The sequence below is a fragment of the Nicotiana tomentosiformis genome, chromosome 6 (assembly GCF_000390325.3).
Source record: "Nicotiana tomentosiformis chromosome 6, ASM39032v3, whole genome shotgun sequence".
NCBI classification, from domain to species: Eukaryota; Viridiplantae; Streptophyta; class Magnoliopsida; order Solanales; family Solanaceae; genus Nicotiana; species Nicotiana tomentosiformis.
The window spans coordinates 117,073,547-117,096,234 of NC_090817.1; the positions used below are offsets into that span (position 1 = coordinate 117,073,547).

Here is a 22,688-nt window from a genome sequence, read left to right on the forward strand (position 1 = left end):
CCAAGGAAATTCGAAGTGGGGCAACTCGTTCTGAGACGTATTCTCTCGCATCATGAGGAAGCAAAAGGAAAATTTACTCCAAATTGGAAAGGTCCGTACATTATAAGAAAATTATTGCCGAAAGGAGCATTGTACTTAGGAGACATTGAAGGAAATGACCCCGAAACAGCTGTCAATGCAGATGCGGTCAAGAGGTATTATGTTTGACCCTTTTTTGTTTCTTTGATCACCCTCTTTGGAACCTGGAAGTTACTACAGAAAAGGAGAAAAAAAAAGATTAAAACAAAAATTCCTTGAACTACGTTTGACTTGATTCCGAAAGGATATGTAGGCAGCCTCTCTCTGGGATTCAGTCACACCAAAACAAAAACCCAAATTCCCTCAAAAGTGAAACTGGGGCAGATGTTATAATGGTTTGGCGATGGTTTTGTCTGAAAGGTTCCAAAGTTGTAATTCAATCCAAATCCTTTTTACCCAAATCCTTTTCAAGTCCTTCTGATCAATCGGCAAAGAGATTCAAAATGGGAGGATACAGTTACTCGGATCTGATACAACAAAATGAGAGAAATAAAATGAGAGAGTCTTATTGGTGAAAACCTCACGTGCACTGTAAGGGGATGGTAAAGAGAGAAATTGAAAATGAGAGAGTCTTGTTAGTGAAAACTCGCAAAGAGCACTATAAGGAGATTGTGAGAAGAGAAATGAGAGAGGTCAATTGGTGAAAACCCGCAAAGGGCGCCACTGATCGAAAAGAGGATCCTCACAGTCACTGGCATCGACACAGTCTTGGGAAAGGTCTCTTGGTTTCGAGGCAAAAGTTGTGATGAATTTCTGAGAGTCTGACGGTTCACACAGATCAGGCATCTAGTCTAAGAGGCATGTCATGTTCATTGAAGTCTGTATACACTCCAGATAAGTCCTTTCTTTTCCCCGAAAGGGATACCTCTTGTCTAAATTCATTTGTCCATTCCATTATTTGCTTTTCTTTGAATCCATTTCGGTTTAACTCTGTTATGAAACTAAGACAAAGAAGGGAAGGCAGGACTGATTTACAGGGTTCTAACTTGATACAAGCCAATATGCAAAAGAAAAGGCACCCAATCTCGGCAAGGGCATCAAGTTGACTCCAACTGGCCATGTTGGCCGATGTTTCAAAATCAAAAACTGTTGAAAGAGAAAATTCAAAGTCAAATGCACACAAGGGCAAAATAAAAGTTGAAAAGGTTAAGTCCCACGTGACTAACCATTATGGCAAAGTCCGAAAAAACCAGAGGTTCTTCGAGGTTAGAAATGCAATCAATATTTAGGAAATAACCAGTTGCAACTGAAAGGACCGAGACCAAGTGACTAAAACAATCAAGGCCACAAAACCAACCACCGTTTCAAACTGACAAATTGTTCTTTGTTTGAAAAAAAAATAGGGAAACAGGTACAATCCAAAAGCAACCTTGAAAGAAGCAGGTGCAACCAAAACGAAATTACGCAAAGGCTAGAAATAGTTTTGCAGCAACTACTGCAAAAGGGAAGTCTTCTCCAAACTCTTTCCCGCATTTTACTCATTATCTTTAAAAAAAAATATGAAATTAAAAAGAAAGAAAAAAAATCATGGCAGTATAGGGTCTCCAATCCCTAGCTGTGTTTTCCAACATAGGGTCTCCAATCCCTAGTTGATGATTTTTAATCATAGGGTCTCCACTCCCTAGTCTGCTTTTCCAACATAAGGTCTTCACTCCCTAGTTGATATTTTTAGACATAAGGTCTCCACTCCCTAGTCGTTTTCCAACATAGGGTCTCCACTCCCTAGTTGATTTTATTTTAGACATAGGGTCCCCACTCCCTAGTCTCTTTTCCAACATAGGGTCTCCACTCCCTAGTTGATGTTTTTAGACATAGGGTCTTCACTCCCTAGTCGCTTTTCCAACATAGGGTCTCCACTCCCTAGTTGAAGTTATTTTGTACATAGGGTCTCCACTCCCTAGTCGCTTTTCTAACATAGGGTCTCCACTCCCTAGTTGATGATTTTTAGATATAGGGTCTCCACTCCCTAGTCGCTTTTCCAACATAGGGTCTCCACTCCCTAGTTGATTTTATTTTTAGACATAGGGTCTCCACTCCCTAGTCGCCTTTTCCAACATAGGGTCTCCACTACTTAGTTGATATTTTTAGACGTAGGGTCTCCACTCCCTAGTCATTTTTCCAACATAGGGTCTCCACTCCCTAGTTGATGATTTTTAGACATAGGGTCTCCACTCCCTAGTTTCTTTTCCAACATAGGGTCTACACTCCCTAGTTGATGTTTTTAGACATAGGGTCTCCACTCCCTAGTCGCTTTTGCAATATAGGGTCTCCACTCCCTAGTTGATGTTATTGTAGACATAGGGTCTCCACTCCCTAGTTATCTTTTCCAACATAGGGTCTCCACTCCCTAGTTGATTTTATTTTTGACATAGGGTCTCCACTACCTAGTCACTTTTTTCAACACAGGGTCTCCACTCCCTAGTTGATTTGATCTTAAATGCAGGGTACACCATTCCCCGATATCTTTGCCAATATAGGGTATCCTATTCCCTGGCCACATTTTCCCAACATAAGGTACACCAATCCTTAGTTGAGACATCCTTTTGACAATAAAAGAACACAATCCAAAAAAAAAAACATGACATTTCCAGGGTACACCACTCCCGACCTTTTATTGCTTTCAATAAAGAAGTAGTTTAGAATTTTGTTACAATAACTCACGAAATTTTCCTAGTGAAAACTGGGGCAGAAAATTTTTGTTCGATTATTTGTTTTGGTGTCTGAGTAGGTTTTACCTCGAGGCACAGGGATCGAGATGACCAAAAGAAGAAGTCTCAATTTAGAATAAAAGAAAAGAAAAAAATAAGTGAATCCAAAATGAAAAAGCAATTGAAAAGATGTGGAATGCTAAGACATGACTGAAGCCACGAGCATTGGAGTCCCGTTTTGATTAGAAGAAGCTATAGAAAAATGAACTAGAACCTACAGCTAGCGAGCATCAAGGTTTAGATCAGAGTGTGCATGAAGAACCAGTCAAGACTCAAGATCAAGTTTCTGAAGACTCATAGATAGGAATCTTGTAACTCATAATTGATAGGCTTGTTTAGTTTCTTTTTTATATAATAGCAGGACCGCGGACCGGAGCCTCGACGGAACCTCACTCGACTCCTCAACTCATCATTCCACCATTTTTCTTGAACTACACACGACCTGATTCCCCTAAAACCCGGGATATGTAGGCTGTCCAAAATCAGGACTCGGTTACACCCTATCTTTTATTTCTTTTCCTTTTGAATAATGGTTTGGTCAAAAATTAGTCACGTGGCTCACCTAGTCTTTGCCTGAAAACGCTTCATGTTTCCAAGCAAAGAGGGGCAGCTGTGAGCACCTAATTTTTGACTATATTTGAATTTTTATCAACTTCTACTATGTAATATTTTCAGAATTTAATATATATTTTTTAGCTTTGTTACACTATATATATATATATATATATATATATATATATATATATATATAAATTATTAATAATTTAAAAGGTCAATTATTACTATTAGTATTATTTTTATTATTATTTTTGTCTTTATTTTTAAATAAAATGAATTAAAAACCGAAAATAAATAAAAATTAATTATTATTTTAAAAAAAATCGAATGGGAATTAAAAAATAGAAAAAGTAGAAATATAAAATTAAAAGGTAAAAGTAAAAGTAGGTAGAAATTGTTTAATAAAAAAAGTAAAAGAAAGTGGAAAATTAAAAAAATAAAAGTAAAAGTAAGTGGAAAATAAAAAAAGAAAAATAAAATAAGTGAAAAATAAAAAAAAAGTAAAAAAGTGGGATTTTAAATATATTAAAAGTAAAAAAAAAAGTGAGAAATTAAAAAATAAAAGTAAATGAAAGTGGAGAATTATTTTTTAAAAAAAATAAGAAAAATGTGAAGTGGAAATTCTTTTTAATTAAAAATAAATAATAAATAAATAATAAAAAATAAAAATCTGAAAAATCCGAAATTTTTTTCTATAAATAGAAGAGAAATGTGATGAAAAAAAAGAGAAGTGAGAGGAGAAAAAAAAAGGGAGGAGGGAATTGAGAGAAATTTATTTTCTTCTTATAGGATAAAGGAATTTCTACTTGTGTCATTCTTTGTTCGTCTTTCTTTCGAAAATCCAACCTAAAATTCCAGCAAAAAACCAACACCTAACAACTCATCTTTCTCCATGAACCACCAGCTGAAACTTACCCAAACACTAAAACAAAAGAGTTTCAGTCGAGGTTAGAAGCTCCGTCGAGGTTCTCGATACCGTTTCCGGTTGTGGTTAGTTCGTACAAAAGTCCATCAGAGCTTTGTTCATGTTGTACCGAAGAATATTTAGCTATTGAAAGGTCCATTTCTTGTTCTTCAGTTTTCGAATTCCAATTCATATTATGTTTGCTATAAGTTTGAATATTTTTTTTCTGTTTTGCTTAAAGATTGATTCGCGATTGGTTTACTGTTTCACTTGTTATTTTTTAAGGATATTTTAGTCTAATTGCTTACTGTTTTTAGTTTTAGTTAATTAGCATGCCTTGAAGTTCTTGGTTAATTCTTTTGGTGTTAAGACGTGAGTTTTGCTTCACCGGTGTCGTTATTTTGGAATGATTGTTAGTGCTAAGAATATGGGCTCAAAGATAATTGGTAAATGAATTATTTCATAATTGGGCCATACACTAATATCTTGAAAGATGAGTTGGACATTCACATGAAATGATTGAGCTTTAGGAATTACTTTTTAATGATAAGAACGATTGGATTAATTAATATATTACTATCACTTGGTGCATATTCTATAGATTATAAGATGAATTGAAAGAGCCTTTTTGGTTATCAAGTACTAAATGATCCATTAGTAATTAAGACATGTCATCCACAAATAAATTCTATAACCTATGGCCTTCACAATAATCTCAAATTAGTTTAGGAAGATAGACTCATAAACATTCGTAGCTTGCTTTAGGCGCGATTAATAAATCATTGTGACTATGGGTACGGTTCTCGTGGCATAGTCACGATATGTAAACCCCAACTCAAGTGAGCGTTTCACGCGAGTTGACTTCAACTTCGAATAATAATAAAAATAAGCATGTTGTAAATCGCGGGTGCGTTTCACGTGACGTAATATGTACAAAAATAAATGAGTGTGCGACATCGCGACTTGTTCAAATAAGTTCCATAAATAATTATAAGCGGTTAAAAGTTAAAAATGCACAATAGGTTTGTATTAAATTAGATAATTATACCAATCATTAATAGTTGAGTGACCGTGCTAAAACTACGGAATTCGAGAGTGCCTCACACCTTCTCCTAGGTTAACAGAATTTCTTACCCGATCTTCTATGTTCGCAAACCACAAAAATAGAATCAAATTTCCTCGATTTGAGATTTAAAATAAACCGGTGACTTGGGACACCATAAATTATTCTAAGTGGCGACTCTGACTGAAACAAATAATCCCATTTCGTATAATATTACTTTAATTGGAAAAACTCCCTACATCTACCCCCTCGTAAAAAAGGAGGTGTGACAGATATAATGGTGGATTATGTCTTTGCATATAATGTTTCATCTAGAACTATGCAAGATAATGAGGATCTTGAACCTCGATCTGTTGGAGAATGTCGACAAAGATGTGATTGGCCAAAATGGCAAGAAGAAATCCAATCAGAGTTGGATTCACTTGTGAAACATGAAATTTTTGGGCATGTAGTCCAAACACCTAATGGTATTAAGCTTGTTGGATATAAATGGGTCTTTATATGTAGGAGAAATGAGAAAAATGAGGTACAAAGATATAAGGCACGCCTTGTTGCATAATAATTTTTACAAAGGCCTGGTGTCGATTATGAAAAGACATATTCACCCGTTATGGATGCAATAACATTTCGTTATCTCATTAATTCTGATGTCCATGAAAAACTTGACATGCATTTAATGGATGTGATTATAACCTACCTTTATGGATCACTTGATAATAAGATATACATGAAAGTTCCCAAAGGATTTAAAATGCATGACGCACATAATTTAAAGTCCCGAAAAATATTTTCAATCAAATTGTAAAGATCTTTGTATGGTCTAAAGTAATAAGGAAGAATGTGGTATAACTGTCTTAGTGAGTATTTATTAAAGGAATGTTATATAAATGATTTCATTTGTTCATGTGTTTTTATAAAGAAAATAACATCGGAATTTATTGTATTTGTTGTATATGTTGATGACATAAATCTTATTGGAACTCATATAGAACTCCAAAAGGCAATTGATTATTTAAAGAAGGAATTCGAGATGAAAGATCTCGGAAAGACAAAACTATGACTCTGTTTGCAAATTGAATATTTGGCAAACGGAATTTTTGTTCATCAATTTGCCTACACAGAAAAGGTATTGAAACGGCTTTACATGGATGAAGCACATCCAGTAAGTACTCCGATGGTTGTTCGATCACTTGATGTGAATAAGGATCCGTTCCGGCCTCAAAAAAATAATAAAGAGCTACTTGGTCCTTGAGTACCATATCTTAGTGCAATTGGTGCACTAATATATCTTGCTAATACTACAAGGCCTGACGTAACTTTTTCAGTTAATGCCTTAGCAAGATATAACTTTGCCCCTACAAGGAGGTGCAATGGAATCAAACACATATTGTGGTATCTAAAAGGGACTACCGATATGGGCTTACTTTATGACAATGATTGCTGTCCCGATCTTGTTGGTTATGCCTATGCTGAGTATTTATCTGACCCGCACAAAGGTCGTTCTCAAACAGGCTATGTGTTTATATGTGGAGGCATTGTCATATCTTGGCAATCGACTAAGAAATCAATTGTGGCTATTTCATCTAATCATGCTGAGATAATTGCTATTCATGAAGCAAGTCGAGAATGTGTATGGTTAAGCTCTATAATACATCTTATTCGAGAAAAATGTGGTTTGAAGTATGACAAACTACCCACGATTTTGTATGAAGACAATGTATCATACATAGCCCAATTGAAGGGAGGATTCATAAAAGGATATAGGACAAAGCACATTTCACCAAAGTTATTTTTCATACATGATCTTCAAAAGAATGGTGATATCAGTGTGCAACAGATTCGTTCAAGTGATAATATGGCTGATTTGTTCACCAAATCTCTACCGACGTCAACCTTCAAGAAGCTAGTGTACAAGATTGGGATGTGAAGGCTCAAAGATGTGAATTGATGCCCTCATCAGGGGGAGTGAATACACGTTGTACTCTTTTTTCCTTACAAGGTTTTGTCTCATTGGGTTTTCCTTGCTAGGTTTTTAACGAGGCAACCAAAAGGCGTATTTCTAAACATGTGTACTCTTTTTCCTTCACTAGAATTTTTTTCTCACTAGATTTTTTTTTTTTTAAGGTTTTAACGAGGTACATTACATGTTGAATAGACATTCAAGGGGGAGTATTATGAATAGAATTGTTCTTAGAGTAAATGTCTATCTTTTAGAGAGTGTGTTACTTTGTGGCTAAGTTATTTTTCCCCTATAAATAGAGGAGTTTTATCCAACTGTAATTCATCTCAAAATTAATAGAATTCTCTCTTTTTTCGTTGCAATATACTTCTTTATTGTTTCATTTCACGTTTGTATTAGTAATACATTATACATTAATTGTTTTAACGAAGTGATGCAAGAAAGCCTATTGGAGACCAAATAATTACGTCAGTTAGAGTTTTATTCCAAAACTAAACCTTGTAATAATTATTCGAAAGTATCGTTTATATATCTTGTATTCTTGATTTATTTCCTTCAGTTAACTATATCTTATATTCTTACTAATTTATTTGTTCTCTCTCTTTACTAACTTTTGGAGTATAAATTTTGAATTTTTGAAAGAATGATAAAAATAACAGCGTTCATATCAGAGAAAGACAAACTTGCTATATTGCACAAATACACACAATATATGCAAATTGCAAAGAAGAGCTGATCGAGTAGTATACCGTTTTGGACAATTAAAATCATATATTAGCGTTTCTCGCCATTGATGGCATCTAACTAGATGAATCATTTGCCCTCCAAAACAAAGCTATTCTGTTCACTTCACAACCCCATCAGCAGGAAACGAGCAGCGGAGCAAAACTGCTTATCTCTCCTCCAACTCTGCAATTCTCTACCCAAACTGCTTCAACTCCAATCCCATATCTTCAAATTAGGCCTACAAAATAACCCACTTGTCCTCACTAAATTCACCTCCATTTCCTCTGACCTCAACGCCATTACCTACGCTTCATCATTCATCTTTTCCCCGTATGTTAAACCCCATTTCTTTGATGCCTTTCTTTTTAATACCTTTATCAGAAGTTATGCTTCAACTAGTGATCTAAAGCACAATGCTTTATATTTGTATTGTAAAATGTTAAGTTATGGTATTTGGCCTAATAAGTTTACGTACCCTTTTGTTCTTAAGGCTTGTGCTGGTATTGGTGAGTTGAAATTAGGCCAAATTGTTCATGGGTCAGTGTTGAAACTTGGGTTTGATGATGATTCTCATGTTTTGAATACTATGGTTCATATGTATTGTTGTTGTGATGGTGGAGTTGAGAACGGGCGGAATATGTTTGATGAAATGCCTAAATGGGATTCAGTAGGGTGGAGTGCTATGATAGGTGGTTATGTGAGATGGGGTTTGTCTTGTGAGGCTGTAGAGTTGTTTAGAGAAATGCAGGTTGCTGGGGTAGCACCCGATGAAGTTACGATGGTTTGCTTGTTGTCTGCGTGTACGGACTTGGGTGCACTCGAGCTAGGGAAGTGGCTCGAGGCATATATCGAAAGGGAGAACATTCTGAAGAGTGCTGTTCTTTGGAATGCTTTAATTGACATGTTTGCTAAATGTGGCGATGTTGATAAAGCTCTGAGTTTGTTCAGGAGCATGAGTCAAAGGAATATTGTTTCTTGGACTTCGGTTATAGATGGTATGGCGATGCATGGCCGGGGAACTGAAGCTGTTTCATTATTTGAGGAGATGAAGAAAGATGGGGTTGTACCTGATGATGTTTCCTTTATTGGGTTACTTACTGCCTGTAGCCATTCGGGTTTAGTTGAGCAAGGCAAGGGATACTTTTATTCGATGACAAAGGAATTCGGGATTTCACCAAAGATAGAACACTATGGATGCATGGTTGATCTGTTATGCAGAGCTGGACTTGTTCAAGAAGCATTGGATTTTGTTCAGAGAATGCCCATTAAACCAAACCCAGTAATTTGGAGAACACTTATTACTGCTTGTCGTGCTCATGGTGAGCTGAAGCTTGGTGAAAAAATAACAAAAGAGTTGATAAAACATGAGCCTACGCATGACTCTAATTACGTACTACTTTCTAACATTTATGCAAAAATGTTTTCTTGGGAGAAGAAGACCATGATTAGGGAAGTTATGGTGAAAAAGGGAATGAGAAAGGTTCCAGGGAGCACTATGATTGAGCTGTACAATGAAATCTATGAATTTGTGGCAGGAGATAAAAGTCATAGTGAGTACAAGATTATTTTTCAGATGGTGGATGATATTGGCAAGGATATTAGAAGAGCTGGATATATTGCTTCAACATCAGAAGTGCTACTTGATATTGATGAAGAAGATAAAGAGGGTGCTTTAAATAGGCATAGCGAAAAGCTTGCTATTGCATTTGCCCTTATGAAGACACCTCCTGGAACTCCTATCCGAATTGTGAAAAATTTACGAGTCTGTGAAGATTGCCACTCTGCAACTAAATTCATCTCGAAGACTTACAAGCGAGAAATATTGGTCAGGGACAGGAACCGATTTCACCGCTTCATAGATGGGGTTTGCTCATGTAAAGACTTCTGGTAGCTTAATGTGCATGACGTTGTGATCATTCAGTCATGCTAAGGCAGGAGTTTCTTTGCCGTGAGCATTGATAGCTGAGCAGCTTATCCAATATGCATGAACCTTGCATAAACGATGGAACTAAAAGTATGATGCTATGAAAGAAGATATATATTCTGGGACGTCTAAAATCCAGAGAACCTGTGGGACATTATCTTGGCTTGGATTCACCTGTGAGTTTCACTGTATCTTTGTCTCTCTGTGGAGGCATTGCTTGGGTGGAACACGTAGGATGTTGCTAACCATGGCATGGTTGCCTTCCTTAAACGTTGTCTTTGACTTGTGGCGTGACATCAATCCTGAGCAAAGGTGATGAATGCATGAGTCTTGTACAATTGATAAACAAAAAAATGCCCATAACAATATTTGAAGTATACGTAATAAATTTATCTTAATTCATAAAGATGCTTTGAGAAAGGGGAGCTTGGCGCAACAATAAGAGTTCGTGTTGTGTGATCAGGATGTCATTGTTTCAAGCCATGAAAACAGCCTCTTACAGAAATTTAAAGTAAGACTGCATGAGACTGTAATAGACTCGATGATGTTGTTGGGACCCCCTCCTAAAGCGGGAGCTTTGTCATTGGGCTGCCCCTTAAAAAGATGCTCTGTGTTGTGAGATGTTGTATTTTCAAAATGCTTTTGATTCCTAAATCGCAACAGAGGAAAATTCAGGAACTTGGTCCTCAATTTTCTGTGAACACCCATTTTGCTTAGATTGACGATATGAAATGACCTAACGGCATTCTAGTTTGTTTGACGAGGTAAATTTAGTAAATGACTATCAAAGCTGTACATTCTTTTAATATGCATTGGAAATGATTTAAGATCATGATCAAACAAAATGTGTTCAATCCTACAAATAAGATTTCTTTTTCCACGTTCTACAGATAGGAATAATGAAAAAAGGCCCCAAAGGCTGACATATACATTTCTTTTTCCACGTTCAATGCAGCAAAATTTTAATTAGCTTGTCATTTACTATAACTTTAGTAAAATGTAATCCTTTCTTTAAAATTAAAATAAGGATGCAGAGACATATTTTGTTAAAAGCGCATACTGTTGCTTACTCGATTATTCACTCTTCCAATCCAGGGAAAATATTTTTTAGAATTCAAAATGCCCTGTTACTTCAATGGTTCGCAAATAGTAATTGGCAACATTTGTGGCTTAAAAAGTAACTTTATTGCAAGAATTATCACTTCAGTTGCGTTAAAAGTGTGTTTCCTTCAAACTTTTAACGTGCAGCAGAAAACTATCTCAATAGGTTGCAAGAACAGATCTGAAAGTGCAAATGGCATCAATATGAACTAAATCCACTAGAGAGAAGACCACCTCGGGTAACAAATTGAAATTAGAAATTTGCAGAACAAAGCAAGCTAAATCTGTATATCACTTGGGACATCCAGGTGTGACACAATACATTTTACCACAAAAAGAACGCCTCAATCTCAAGCAAATTGGGATCTGGCTTCATTCATCATTCATGTCGCTTCATTCATCATTCATATCGCTTCATTTAAATCTGTCTCAATACGATATTATATAAAAATAAAAATATCAACAAAAAAATAATATCTCTAATAGTAGAAGTTCTCTTAACTCTCTGACAAAACCGAAAAATGCTTAGCAAATATCATGTCTAAATTAGTCGGGCTAGTAAGGTTTGATTAACCAAAGACTAAAAAAATGTTCTCACCTGCCTTTACAGAGGTCTGCTACCTCAATTGTACCTAATCTAAAGAGAAAAGGGAAATAACTTGTTGAATTTAAGTGCTATTTCCCCTAGAGGTTCCACTCAAACACTGCATAGTTACTTGGCTTTGCAGCTACAGAGTCAGATAGCAAAAATAGCTAGCTCACATACAGAAGGGAGGAAGAGGAAAAATGAAAATCTTGTAGCAGAATATAGAAACAGCTATTGATGTATCTATAATATCAACACTAACCATAATATATGAATTTAATTTGCATTCAAAGCTGCTAAGAGCTTTGAATATCCCAAAAATCTTAAATATGAAAGAAAGAAAAAAACTAATTTATCCAACAACAAAAAAAAAAAAAAGTAACATATCATCCTATTTCATCCAAGAGCAAAAGCCATCTAAAAAAACACCTATTCAAACCTTGTTTTCCTGCCACTAATATAAAGTTAATCACTCATGCCCTTTTGTCAATATTCCCAATTTCATCAACCAAAACTTCAAATTTAGTCTTGTGAATCACCCTTCTTCCCTGATCCACTCTGTTCTCTCTCAGTCAACAATATCCCACTTTCCTCATCTTCTTGCTGAGACCTCTTCTCTACTTCATTTGCTTTCAATGCTTGCAATTTCTGATGATTATAATATGCAACTCCCAAGAATGCCAATCCATACCCAATCAAGTTCACTGGAGTTACAGTATCCTTAATCACTGACCAAGAAAATGCAATAAGCAGCCAATCTTTAACCACCCCACCAATATTCATAGTCAAAGCTGAAGTCTTTCCCACTACCAAGAATACAGCCAAGTTCAATGCAAATGCACATAATGAATTACTACCAAAAATCACAAAATCAAATTTGAAAGAATTACTTGCTCTCAAAATTGGAAGCTCCACAAATATCCAAGGAATTGACAAGAAAACCAAACAACTAGGAGCAACATAGTATAAAGTAGCTATAGGGTTAAAACTAATTCCCCTAGAATTCAACAAGATTTGAACCATAACCAATCTTGTTGCTTCAACCAAAACAGCTAGCAACTGAAGTAAAACACCCCAAGAATCATATTTTGCTTCACCATAAGCAGCAATAGCAACACCAACTGAAATAGCAAGCATGTTACACATAGTTGAATTCTTGAAAGTGTCCTTTTTAAACAATATTCCAATGGTGTAAACAGCAACTGGCATAAGGGCTTTAAGCATTTGAATGAAGGAAACAGAGAGGTAAATGTAAGCAGAATTTGAGAGCCATAAGGAAAGAGAGTAGAGTGCACCAATGGGGAGTACGCATGTAAAGTACACGTGGCGGGACAAGGTGACAGGTTCGACAAAGTTAAGGATACGTACGAGGAAGAAAGCTAGTGATGAACAAAAGGCCATGTGAATCATTGTAAGGGAAATAGGGAAAGGCCAGTTGTAGAGTTTTTTGTCAAGAATATATTTGTTGTATACAATTACTGCGGAAGAGAGGACGATCCAGATTCCTAAGTAGGAGTAGGAAATAATTATCTTCTTCATTATTCCGCCGGAGAGGGTGGCGCCACCTTTACCTGTCATGGTGGCGGTTGACGGCGGAGGAAATGGCGGTGGTGGAGAAGAGGAGGGTAGTGAGAGTTAACAGAGAAATTTGGCTGTGTATAGAATTTGAGAAGATGGGAAAAAAAGTGAAGAAAGGACTTAGATTTTATGTAGAAGTCTTGTTTTGCTTTTTGAGTTCAATTCTAATTACGGTAAATATAATTTAATACAATTAGGATTTAGGATACTTAAAAACAATTACCAAGATAGGTGTATTCTAGATTACATTATTAAATTGAGTCTGTAAAAGTCTTTTATATTTTTAAAAAGTTACACGTGTTTTTTGAACTAGTACTTCGATATTTACTAGGAATGGGGACCATAGTATACCTCGTATAAGTTATTAATTTATTTCTTCTGGTAAAATTAATATTATACACTAGGTGATCTTTATCTCGGAAAGAAAAGGTAGCAATGACAGTTTAAAAGTACAACTCAGATAGAAAAATCAGTTGATACCTTTTATGAACAAAAAAAGGAGAAGAATATTGAAAAGGGGTTGGTCGAGATGGAACGAGTCCATTAAATAAATTTATTACCGTGAAGACAAAATCTTAAGTAGATGAGAGTGGTGCGAGTTATACAGAGAGTTTGGACTGTGTAGGGTTTAGGGGAGGAGAAAAAGTGAAGGATTCAGATTTTATGTAGAAGATGTGGAAAATAGTGGTGTATGGTTTAATGAAAATTGACAGAGTTATAGTTCTAAGTAAAAACAGCACGAGCTAGCCAGTTTTCGGATTGGTCATTCAAAAATAGCCAGCGTTTGTAAAGTCATTGAAAAATAATCACTATTTTGCTGCAACACGAAAAATTCCAGCATAATATACTGGAGATCGGTGCACATGTGTATGAAATTTCAGCATATTACGCTGGAACTCCAACACAGGGAAAGTTCCAGCATAATATACTGGAGATTGGAGCACTTGTGTATGAACTTCCAGCATATTATGTTGGACCAGTATATTATACTTGAACTCCAGTATATTGTGTTGGAAGTCCAGTATACTATACTGGAGTTCAAGTATACTTATGCTAGAACTCTGGTATAATATACTGAAGTTCCAGTATATTATGTTGAAGTATTTTTCGAATTTTGAACAGTGTTTTCGTTCAAATTTATCATTACATAAAAAGTGACTAAATTTTGATTAGTTTTGAATTTTTCCCTAGTTTTAATCGTTTCCCCTTTTCTTGTGTAGATGAATCTGGATCCTTAGGGGGAAAAGTTAATGTATTTTGACTTTTTGAGTCTAATTCTAGCTATGAGCAATGCTAATCTTGTATGAACTTCATCATAGTATCGGATTGAATCATAACTTCATCCTACATCATGTAGGTACAGGTTTTACACTCTTCCACTGAGTAGGAGTTCAATTTCCATCTAAAACAATATTTAAAAGATAAGATATGATTTCGTAGATCTAACCTTGACTTGTCGACTCATTGCTCAAATTGCTTTTGTATTTTTAGCTAGAATTATGTTTTGTTTTACTGTGAGTGTTTTAAACAGCTGTCTTATCTACTGTTTAATTATTTAATCCGTATATGCTTATACATCTTACCACATATCACGAGTGCTATCCATGGGAATAATTCATCATGCCAAATTGAGTACCTCCACTCCTAAGTCCTAACCCCTTAAAGATAGTAACAAAATTTCCCTATCGTATCACCACAATTTCTGCAATTGCACAGGATTATAACCGACCAGGTCTTCACAACATGATCCCAGCAGTGTAGAACCATCAGGAAAATAGCTCCAGAAACACAAATTAACCAAATATTATGCATGTTGAAGTACCAGCTAACATTAATATGATTCAGCAACTAAGCATAATAAAATTCATTGGGAGAAAGTTATAGCGCTTAAAAAAATAAAAACAGACACATTGTAGTGCTTCTCTTAACTGACAAGAAAAGAGTAGTTCAACAAGGGTACAGCAGCTCAGCAGTGCCAAAGCATATAGTAGGAGGCCACCAATTCTTCAAATAACTGGTCCAAAAGTCAACATGGTCGATGAACAATAGCAAAACACCTGTCAGTTCCCCCCATCTTTTAGCCGAAATGACTTGATATTTGCTGGAAGCTCTCGAGATCACTAAGATGGCACTGCATACACCAAAAAAGCACATAAACACCAAGAATACTTAAAGGGAGCAATAAATCAAACACCAAGAGAACAAGGGCATACTGTATGTAGAAGTATCAATCTGCTCAGGAAGCTCTTTTATGTCTACTTCAAACCTTTCTTGAACCTACAATAGTGAAGCACAAGCAACTTAGAATCATATGGACAAAAGAAATCATAACAAGATAAAATATTCAACAGTCTACAAACCTGATTTAGAACATCAGAATCTGATGCAGAAGACACAAATGTGATGGCAAGGCCTTTAGTTCCAAACCTACCAGCTCTACCCACCTATCAATGTTTTCAAACATAAAGGAATTAACACTACAAGCATAATTAGATGTCAAAAGTTGAAAGTACAGACTCCAAAGAAAGTAGGACCTACTCTGTGAAGATAAGTGTCTGCAGAATCCGGCATGTCATAGTTAATAACAATGTTGACCCTTTCGATGTCAATGCCCCTACCAACCAGATCAGTTGCGACGAGAATTCTCTTGTGACCCTCCTTGAAACCCTTGTAGCGAGTCAATCTATCCATTCAAACGCAGAAATGTCAAAGAATCGCAGTCACAATTACAAAGAGTTTAACAAAACATCAAGAATAGCGTCTTATAAATTTCACACCATTCCTATTCCAAACAACTGACATGCAATAAAGTCGTCAGGAAATTAGAGAGAAGATGCCTGCAAGCTTTAACTATGTCAACAGGGAAGAAAACGAAGAAGACAAAATAGCAGATACATCAAAAGACATCCTATCTCATCGTCTAAATCATAAAAAGATGTTAGAAAGAGATTCTAACTGATTATCTGGCTATCGTTACCCGCTTTTTTGGGTGACAAGTGGCTACCACTACTTTATTTTTACGTTTTTACAAGTAATGCAATATTTAATAAACGATAAACCTGCAGCATGCTAGTGCTAAAAGACTGCTACCACTATTTTATTGCACTATGCGCAAATTTATAAAACAAAAAATGTATACTGTTCCATATTTAACGTTTAACTAGAATAAACAAGTACAAAAGAAGAACAGCATTTCAACAATAGTAACAGACCTTTCTTCCTGAGTCATGCCAGAGTGGATGCAGATAGATGGAAAATTACACTCCACTAGTAATTTATCCAGCTGTGCAGCCCTACTTACACTCTTGACAAATATAACAACTTGGTTGAAGTCCAAGGCGTCCAGCAGATCATTTAGTTTCCGGTTTTTCTCGGTTTCGCTCAATTTAATGTAGTGCTGTTATCGAATAGAAACAAGATAAGAAAGCTAACTCGGACGTAAAGAAATGCATGGCATCATATGCATGCACCCAAGATGTACCTGTACAAGTCCATGAAGGGTCAACTTGGCCTCATCGTCAACATAAATTTCCATAGGCTGAAAGGAACAAATGTCATAGTAAAGCATGTTAGGAGCTTCGTGAAGCTAATGACATCCAGAATGAAACGAACGATGGATGAAGAAGAATTGGAAGTCCATCTGTGCATTTTCTCCTTGGAGATGTAAAATCAGAACAACTATGTCTCATTGTTGCTCAATATTGTTTACAACTGCACTAACAAGAATCTTTCCCGCAACAGTGCAAGCACCGATTCCACCCAGATTATCCCATTCTAGTCAATACCTTCCCCCAACACTCCAGGCTTTTTTAAAAATTATCTAGGAACTTCTGACACAAGCACAATTGGAAGAAGACAAAGGAACTACAAGCTCAGTGCAACCCATTTTCTTTGTACACGTGCCCTCTGGCTGACCAAATAAATTCACTACTAAGTGCCTGGAGAAATCTGATATTATGGAAAACAGAAAACTTAGAATTTCAAGTAGAGCTGGCAGAGGACATTACATCTTGCATAAATTTTTTGCAAACTGGGCGGATCTCCTTGCTGAGTGTTGCTGAAAACATCATTACTTGCTTGTCATGGGGAGTCATCTTGAAAATTTCCTGCACATCTCTCCTCATGTCTGCAAACAAAGTACATGTATCATTTTTTTCTTGATAAGGACAAAGTACATGTATCATATCAATACAAAAAGAGAATATCGTGGAAATGGGCAACTAGATTCATGAAAGCAGAATAGTAAGCCAAGACATACCAAGTGATTCAAGCATCTTATCGCATTCATCCAGAACAAAATGCCTCACATTCCTCAGAGATAGGTCCTTATCTCTAGCCAATGAAAGTACTCTCCCAGGAGTTCCAACAACAATGTGAGGGCATTCATTCTTCAGAAGCTCCTTGTGAAGTTTGATGTTTACACCACCATAGAAAACAGCAACCTTGATATCGGGCAAATATGTGCTGAACCGTTCGAATTCATGACAGATCTGCAGACAGCCAAAGAGTCCCACACGAAAGAGGGTTACTTAAATAAATGGAAGGAAAAAAAAAGTTGATTTTGAAACAGAACTGTAGATTTCATTACATACCTGATAAGCTAATTCCCTTGTATGACATAGAACCAAGGCAGCAACCTGACCAGCAACAGGTTCAATTTGTTGCAGAGTCGAAAGAACAAAAACAGCCGTTTTGCCCATTCCAGATTTGGCTTGACAAATAACATCCATACCCAGAATAGCTTGTGGAATACACTCATGTTGCACTGATGAAGAGAACCAAATAGAGTGGAGCCAAGGACTCAGTTTCAGTTTAAAAAAGTTTACCACTGTACACTTCTCCAAAATAGTAGTGATAGTAATAATTTACCTGAAAATAGATAGAGAAATAAATTGTCAAGAACCGCCCAGTAAGCAAACAGGGTGAGGTTTTGCCCAAAACAATGAATGAATAATCAAAGAGAGAAAAAGGGAGCTTGAATCAGCGTACATTGCAAAAACACAAAAATATTGCCCTAAAAGAAACGCCTTGACCACGTTTCAGAACACTAAAGTACAATTTGTTTCACAGTCAGATGCTATATATAACACCATGAGCTTATGATTACAAAACTCAAAGAAAGTGGCCCATAGAACTTTTCACCTACAACTAGTGCATAAACTTGAAGGTAAACCCGATAATAAATTCAAATTATTGGAGAAGATGGACTTTTTAAAGGATTCAATCAATCAAACAACAGAACCTAATTCCGATTGGCGATATGAATCCAAAAAATTATTCCGCATTACACCATTATCATCAATACACAGCAGGGCACTGGGAAGGGGAAGAGGGAGATATGGGAGACTATTCCTGCTTGTGTTAGGAGGGTGATTTGGAATGAGAGGAGCCAAAGATGTTTTGAAAGCAAACATGAAAACATTTATACTTTGAAATACAGATGGATCCCCTTGTATGGTTTTTGGGACTAGAAGATCTTAAAACAGTTGATATGATGATACATTTTCTCTGTTTCATGTTTAATTAAAGAGTGAAGAAACCAGAGCGCAGAGATCAAAATGAATTCAAAGGGTTGTCAAACTTAGCCAATGAAAATGTAACTAGTTTAACCCATCCAAACTTGGACGTGTTGGGATAGGGATATATTCACTGATGGGCCACAATTCAGACAAAACCCAAATTTGGCCACAAAATACAGAAGTATCTTATTGGTTAGTTCTTTATGAATATCTCCCTTTACACTCTCCTTAAAAAGAAAACTTCTTTGGCTTGGCTTGGCTTGGAAATTATTCTCTTTCAATTTAGTTCACCAACTATCTCTCTCTTTAAAGAGACATATTTCTACCTGATGCCTCCTTAACAGTGTTTTAAAAAGCGACAAGCGATCGCTTTAAGCGAGAAGCAATGCGATGGCTGCTCGCTTTTCCATGCCTGAGGCGACTCGACCACACAAAGCGCTCGCTTCAGTCGAAAAAGCGCGAAGCGACCTTGAAGCGAGAAGCGCAGAATCGCTAGCTTCTGTTCAGAGGGGTCAGTTTTTTTAAAAGAAAAAGTTTGTGTCTGTTTTTTTATTATACAAAACAGACCTCTAAAGACCAAAGTGAAAACCATTTCTCTCTTCTTCCCAAAATCAATTGTTGTTGAGTGCTGCTAGGGTTCAAGTCGCCAGAGACCTCCAATCCTCCAGGTAATTTTTCTTCTTTATTTCTTCTCCCTCTCCTTCTCCTTTTTTTTTTGATGACCGAGAAATCCGTCTGGGCCGATCCTTTGGACCAACCGCAGCCTTCGAAACTCGGTGGATAATGGGCCCGCCCCTCTACCCTTCTCCACTTAAATACCAGACTTTGCTTTGCATGGTGTGGGGGCTTGAACCTGTGACCTAAGACACAAATCCACCACCCTTTGCCACTTGAGCTAGGCCCTGGGGGCTTCTCCTTTCTTCTTCTCCTTTTTTTCTTTCTTCTTTCTTCTTCTTGTTCCCGTCCAGGCGTCTGCTCACAGCTAGGGCAGGCACGATTTTTTTTTCCTTTTATTCTTTTTATTTAGTACTTTAGCCTTTATTTATGAATTTGTATGTAAACTGAAAATATATATATATATATATATATATATATATATAATTTTCAGTTTATTTGATTATGTTTTGTTCCTATATATAAATTGAACTTTTTGATTATTTATATTGTGTCTTTGTATATTATTTTCAGTTTATTTGATTATGTTTTGTTCCTATATATAAATTGAACTTTTTGATTATTTATATTGTGTCTTTGCAAGGTTTACATTATGTTTTTTAAGAATTGCGCTTCACTTCAATGAAACGTGTGCTTCGCTTTGCGCTTCGTTTTTGAAGCGAGGCGAGCCCCCATCGCATTTTTGCGCTTCTCGCTCTCAAAAACACTGCTCCTTAATGGTGGGTACATATCACTCTATAACTTCACTCTCTTTTCTCTATAAATAGCATAAGTTTTTTAGGATCCCCAGGGCTTAGTTCAAGTGGCAAAGGTTGAAGGACTTGTGACTTAGGTCACAAGTTTGAACCATGTGCCATACAAACTAAACCTAATATTTAAGTGGAGAATAGTATTAGTGACATGCCCATTATCCCCGAGTTCCAAAGGCTGCAGTTGGTTCTTGGGGAAGGTCCTAGGACATCAAAATAAAAAATTAAGTTTGTTCTGGGTTTTTAGGTGTAATTTACTCTCTATTCAATTTCACCAAGTTTCCCTTTATTAAGCCATTTTTTGATTGAATTGGATATGTATTTTCTTCTCTACGCTATAAAGAATAGAGCTTTTTTCGTTTGCTAATTACACAAATTATCAGAAAAACAAAACAAACTAATAGTTTGACTTGGGGTGGCTTGTGCTATACCTGGTTGTTTAGCCCAAATTGACCCACCCATCATGACCTACACAATTTGTATGTTGGATCATGAAATATTTTATCAATCCGTACTGAAATACACAAATAAAGTTCAATACTTCCATTTGACACCCCTAAAACAGCATAATAAAATGAAGATTGCCTTCAGACAGCTCAAAAATCTTTATTAAATGTTTGAACATCACTCATTGAACAAGATGATGGCAAGCATGACACCCGATAGAACAACAAATTTTATATTTCTTATTGGTAACTAAGATATCCCAAAAAAAGAAAATAAAACACCCCATAAAACAGCAAATTGCAGAATCAAATGCAGAGATAAGAGATGACTTGCCTTCAGAGGGATGCTCAAACCCTGAATCCACAATAGCCCTCAGTAGCTCTGGCTTTAAAAGAAAGTCTCTGAATCCGGAGCTGTGAATTCCAACATAACCCCTGTATTGACAAAGCATGACAACAACATTTCAGACTTAATGCAAGAATCAAATATCTCAGGCGTAAGATGAGGAGTATTAACCAGACATCATCGCAAACTAAATCATTTATCAAATAAACATGCAGACATATTTAAAAAATTCTCATTTCTCACTATATAGACATGACTACATAAGAGAGGGCACCGGTCTTCCAAACTCAAACTATATTAAAAAGAATAAGAAATACATATTTATATCTCACTTTCTAACTTTAAAGCACATAAAGATAAAAAATAAAAATTCTCACTTTCAATCCATAATAGAGATGAGACCGCAACAATTGAATTGATTATCTTCATGCATATGGGTACAGGATTACATAGTAAAAATATGAAAAAGAACTCTACAAAGAGGCATAGGCTGAGGCGCACAACTTACTTTACACACACACATAGTAAGTTCACATGTTCAAACAGACATTAGAAAAAAGTAACAGAACATAGAGAATGAAGTATAAAGCTCACTTCTTGGCGGACTCGCCGTTAACTTTTCCGTTGACTAAATCGGGGGCCTTCTCATCATCTTCTTCGTAGTCGAGAAGCTCTTCCTCGTAAGCATCGTTCTCCTTGTTCTCTCCCATTTTTTGCTACTTAACTCTATATGTAAGTAAATCACAGATCTTTTAAAACAAATTATTTCAAAATCTAACAAAACTATTCAGCTCAGTAAATCAATAACAGTGAATTTCCAAACTATATTGCACAAAACGAAGAAAATAAGATAAAACTTTCACAGGGAACTGCTTACCAGCTGGAGACTACCGGAAAAGCTGAGTTCTTGCGGCGAATTAGGGTTAGGGTTTGTTGCGTCTGCAGAGAAAAATGTTAGAACAAAACGAGTGTTGAGAGAGCGTTTGAATTGGAGGGGACGGGTACAGGTTAATAGCGAGGGCATACTGGCTTTTTTACTATTTTGTCCTTGCGTTATTTCAAAAAATACGGGTTTGTACTAAGTCGGTAGTGTACTAGTGGTGCATTTTTGTTTTGGTTTTTCCAACAACTTTTATTACTTTGACACTTTGAGGGAGGGAAAGGACAAAATAAAGATAATGTTACGAAATAAAAGTAATTTAGTAAAATATGAACAAAAAATAGAGATAGAAATAGAGTGAATGAAGAGATTTTTTTTTTTAATTGTGTCTTTTTCTATCTATTACAAGGCATTTATAAAGACATGAAAAGTGAAGAATCACTATTGTAAAATATGTCATTGAACATGTCATTAAGCATTTGAGAGGAAGATCATGAAAGAAGTTATGGAGTTACAATTATAATTCCATAAGTATTAGAATAGTGTGAGTTAGGGAGATAATGGAGAATAGTAGACATCCACCATTATTTAATTTTTCTTATAACATTCCCCCTTGGATGTCCATATATAATGTGTCTCGTTAAAACCTTATTAGAAAATAAAAACTTATGGGAAAAAATTCTAGTGAAGGAAAAATAGTACACATATTTAGAAATGCGCCTTTTGGTTGCCTCATTAAAAAACTTACAAGAAAAACTCAGTGGGACAAAACTTGTAAGGGAAAAATAGTACAACGTATATTAACTCCCCCTTATGAGAGTATCAATTCACATCTTTGAGCTTTCGCATTCAAATCTTGTACACTAGTTTCTTAAAGGTTTACGTCG

The 22,688-nt window shown here is 36.0% G+C and overlaps 3 protein-coding genes across 5 annotated transcripts; 1 reads left to right on the forward strand and 2 right to left on the reverse strand.

Annotated features, from left to right (window-relative positions):
* Positions 1-7,946: 7,946 nt before the first annotated feature.
* LOC104115371 (pentatricopeptide repeat-containing protein At4g21065-like) lies at positions 7,947-10,599 on the forward strand. Its single transcript, XM_009625985.4, has one exon. The coding sequence runs from the start codon at positions 8,080-8,082 to the stop codon at positions 9,886-9,888; it is 1,809 nt and encodes a 602-aa protein (XP_009624280.1). The 5' UTR covers positions 7,947-8,079; the 3' UTR covers positions 9,889-10,599.
* A 1,231-nt stretch (positions 10,600-11,830) lies between these two features.
* LOC104115372 (probable sugar phosphate/phosphate translocator At4g32390) lies at positions 11,831-13,628 on the reverse strand. Its single transcript, XM_009625987.4, has one exon. It carries the CDS (start codon positions 13,184-13,186, stop codon positions 12,131-12,133), a length of 1,056 nt encoding a protein of 351 aa, XP_009624282.1. The 5' UTR covers positions 13,187-13,628; the 3' UTR covers positions 11,831-12,130.
* A 1,351-nt stretch (positions 13,629-14,979) lies between these two features.
* Positions 14,980-21,932, reverse strand: LOC104115373 (DEAD-box ATP-dependent RNA helicase 15). 3 transcript variants are annotated; one of them, XM_009625988.4, is made up of 12 exons: positions 21,799-21,932; positions 21,516-21,647; positions 20,910-21,010; positions 17,779-17,951; positions 17,445-17,676; positions 17,194-17,312; positions 16,668-16,724; positions 16,399-16,583; positions 15,725-15,869; positions 15,547-15,630; positions 15,400-15,463; positions 14,980-15,317 (listed from the first exon to the last, which is right to left on the reverse strand). In XM_009625988.4, exons 2-12 carry the CDS (start codon positions 21,629-21,631, stop codon positions 15,307-15,309), a joined length of 1,287 nt encoding a protein of 428 aa, XP_009624283.1. In that variant the 5' UTR covers positions 21,632-21,647; positions 21,799-21,932; the 3' UTR covers positions 14,980-15,306. The 3 variants fall into 3 exon arrangements, with proteins under 3 accessions (XP_009624283.1, XP_070033822.1, XP_070033820.1); XM_070177721.1 differs by having other exon boundaries at positions 17,779-18,055; positions 21,799-21,899; XM_070177719.1 differs by having other exon boundaries at positions 21,516-21,670; positions 21,799-21,881.
* Between the last annotated feature and the right edge of the window lie 756 nt (positions 21,933-22,688).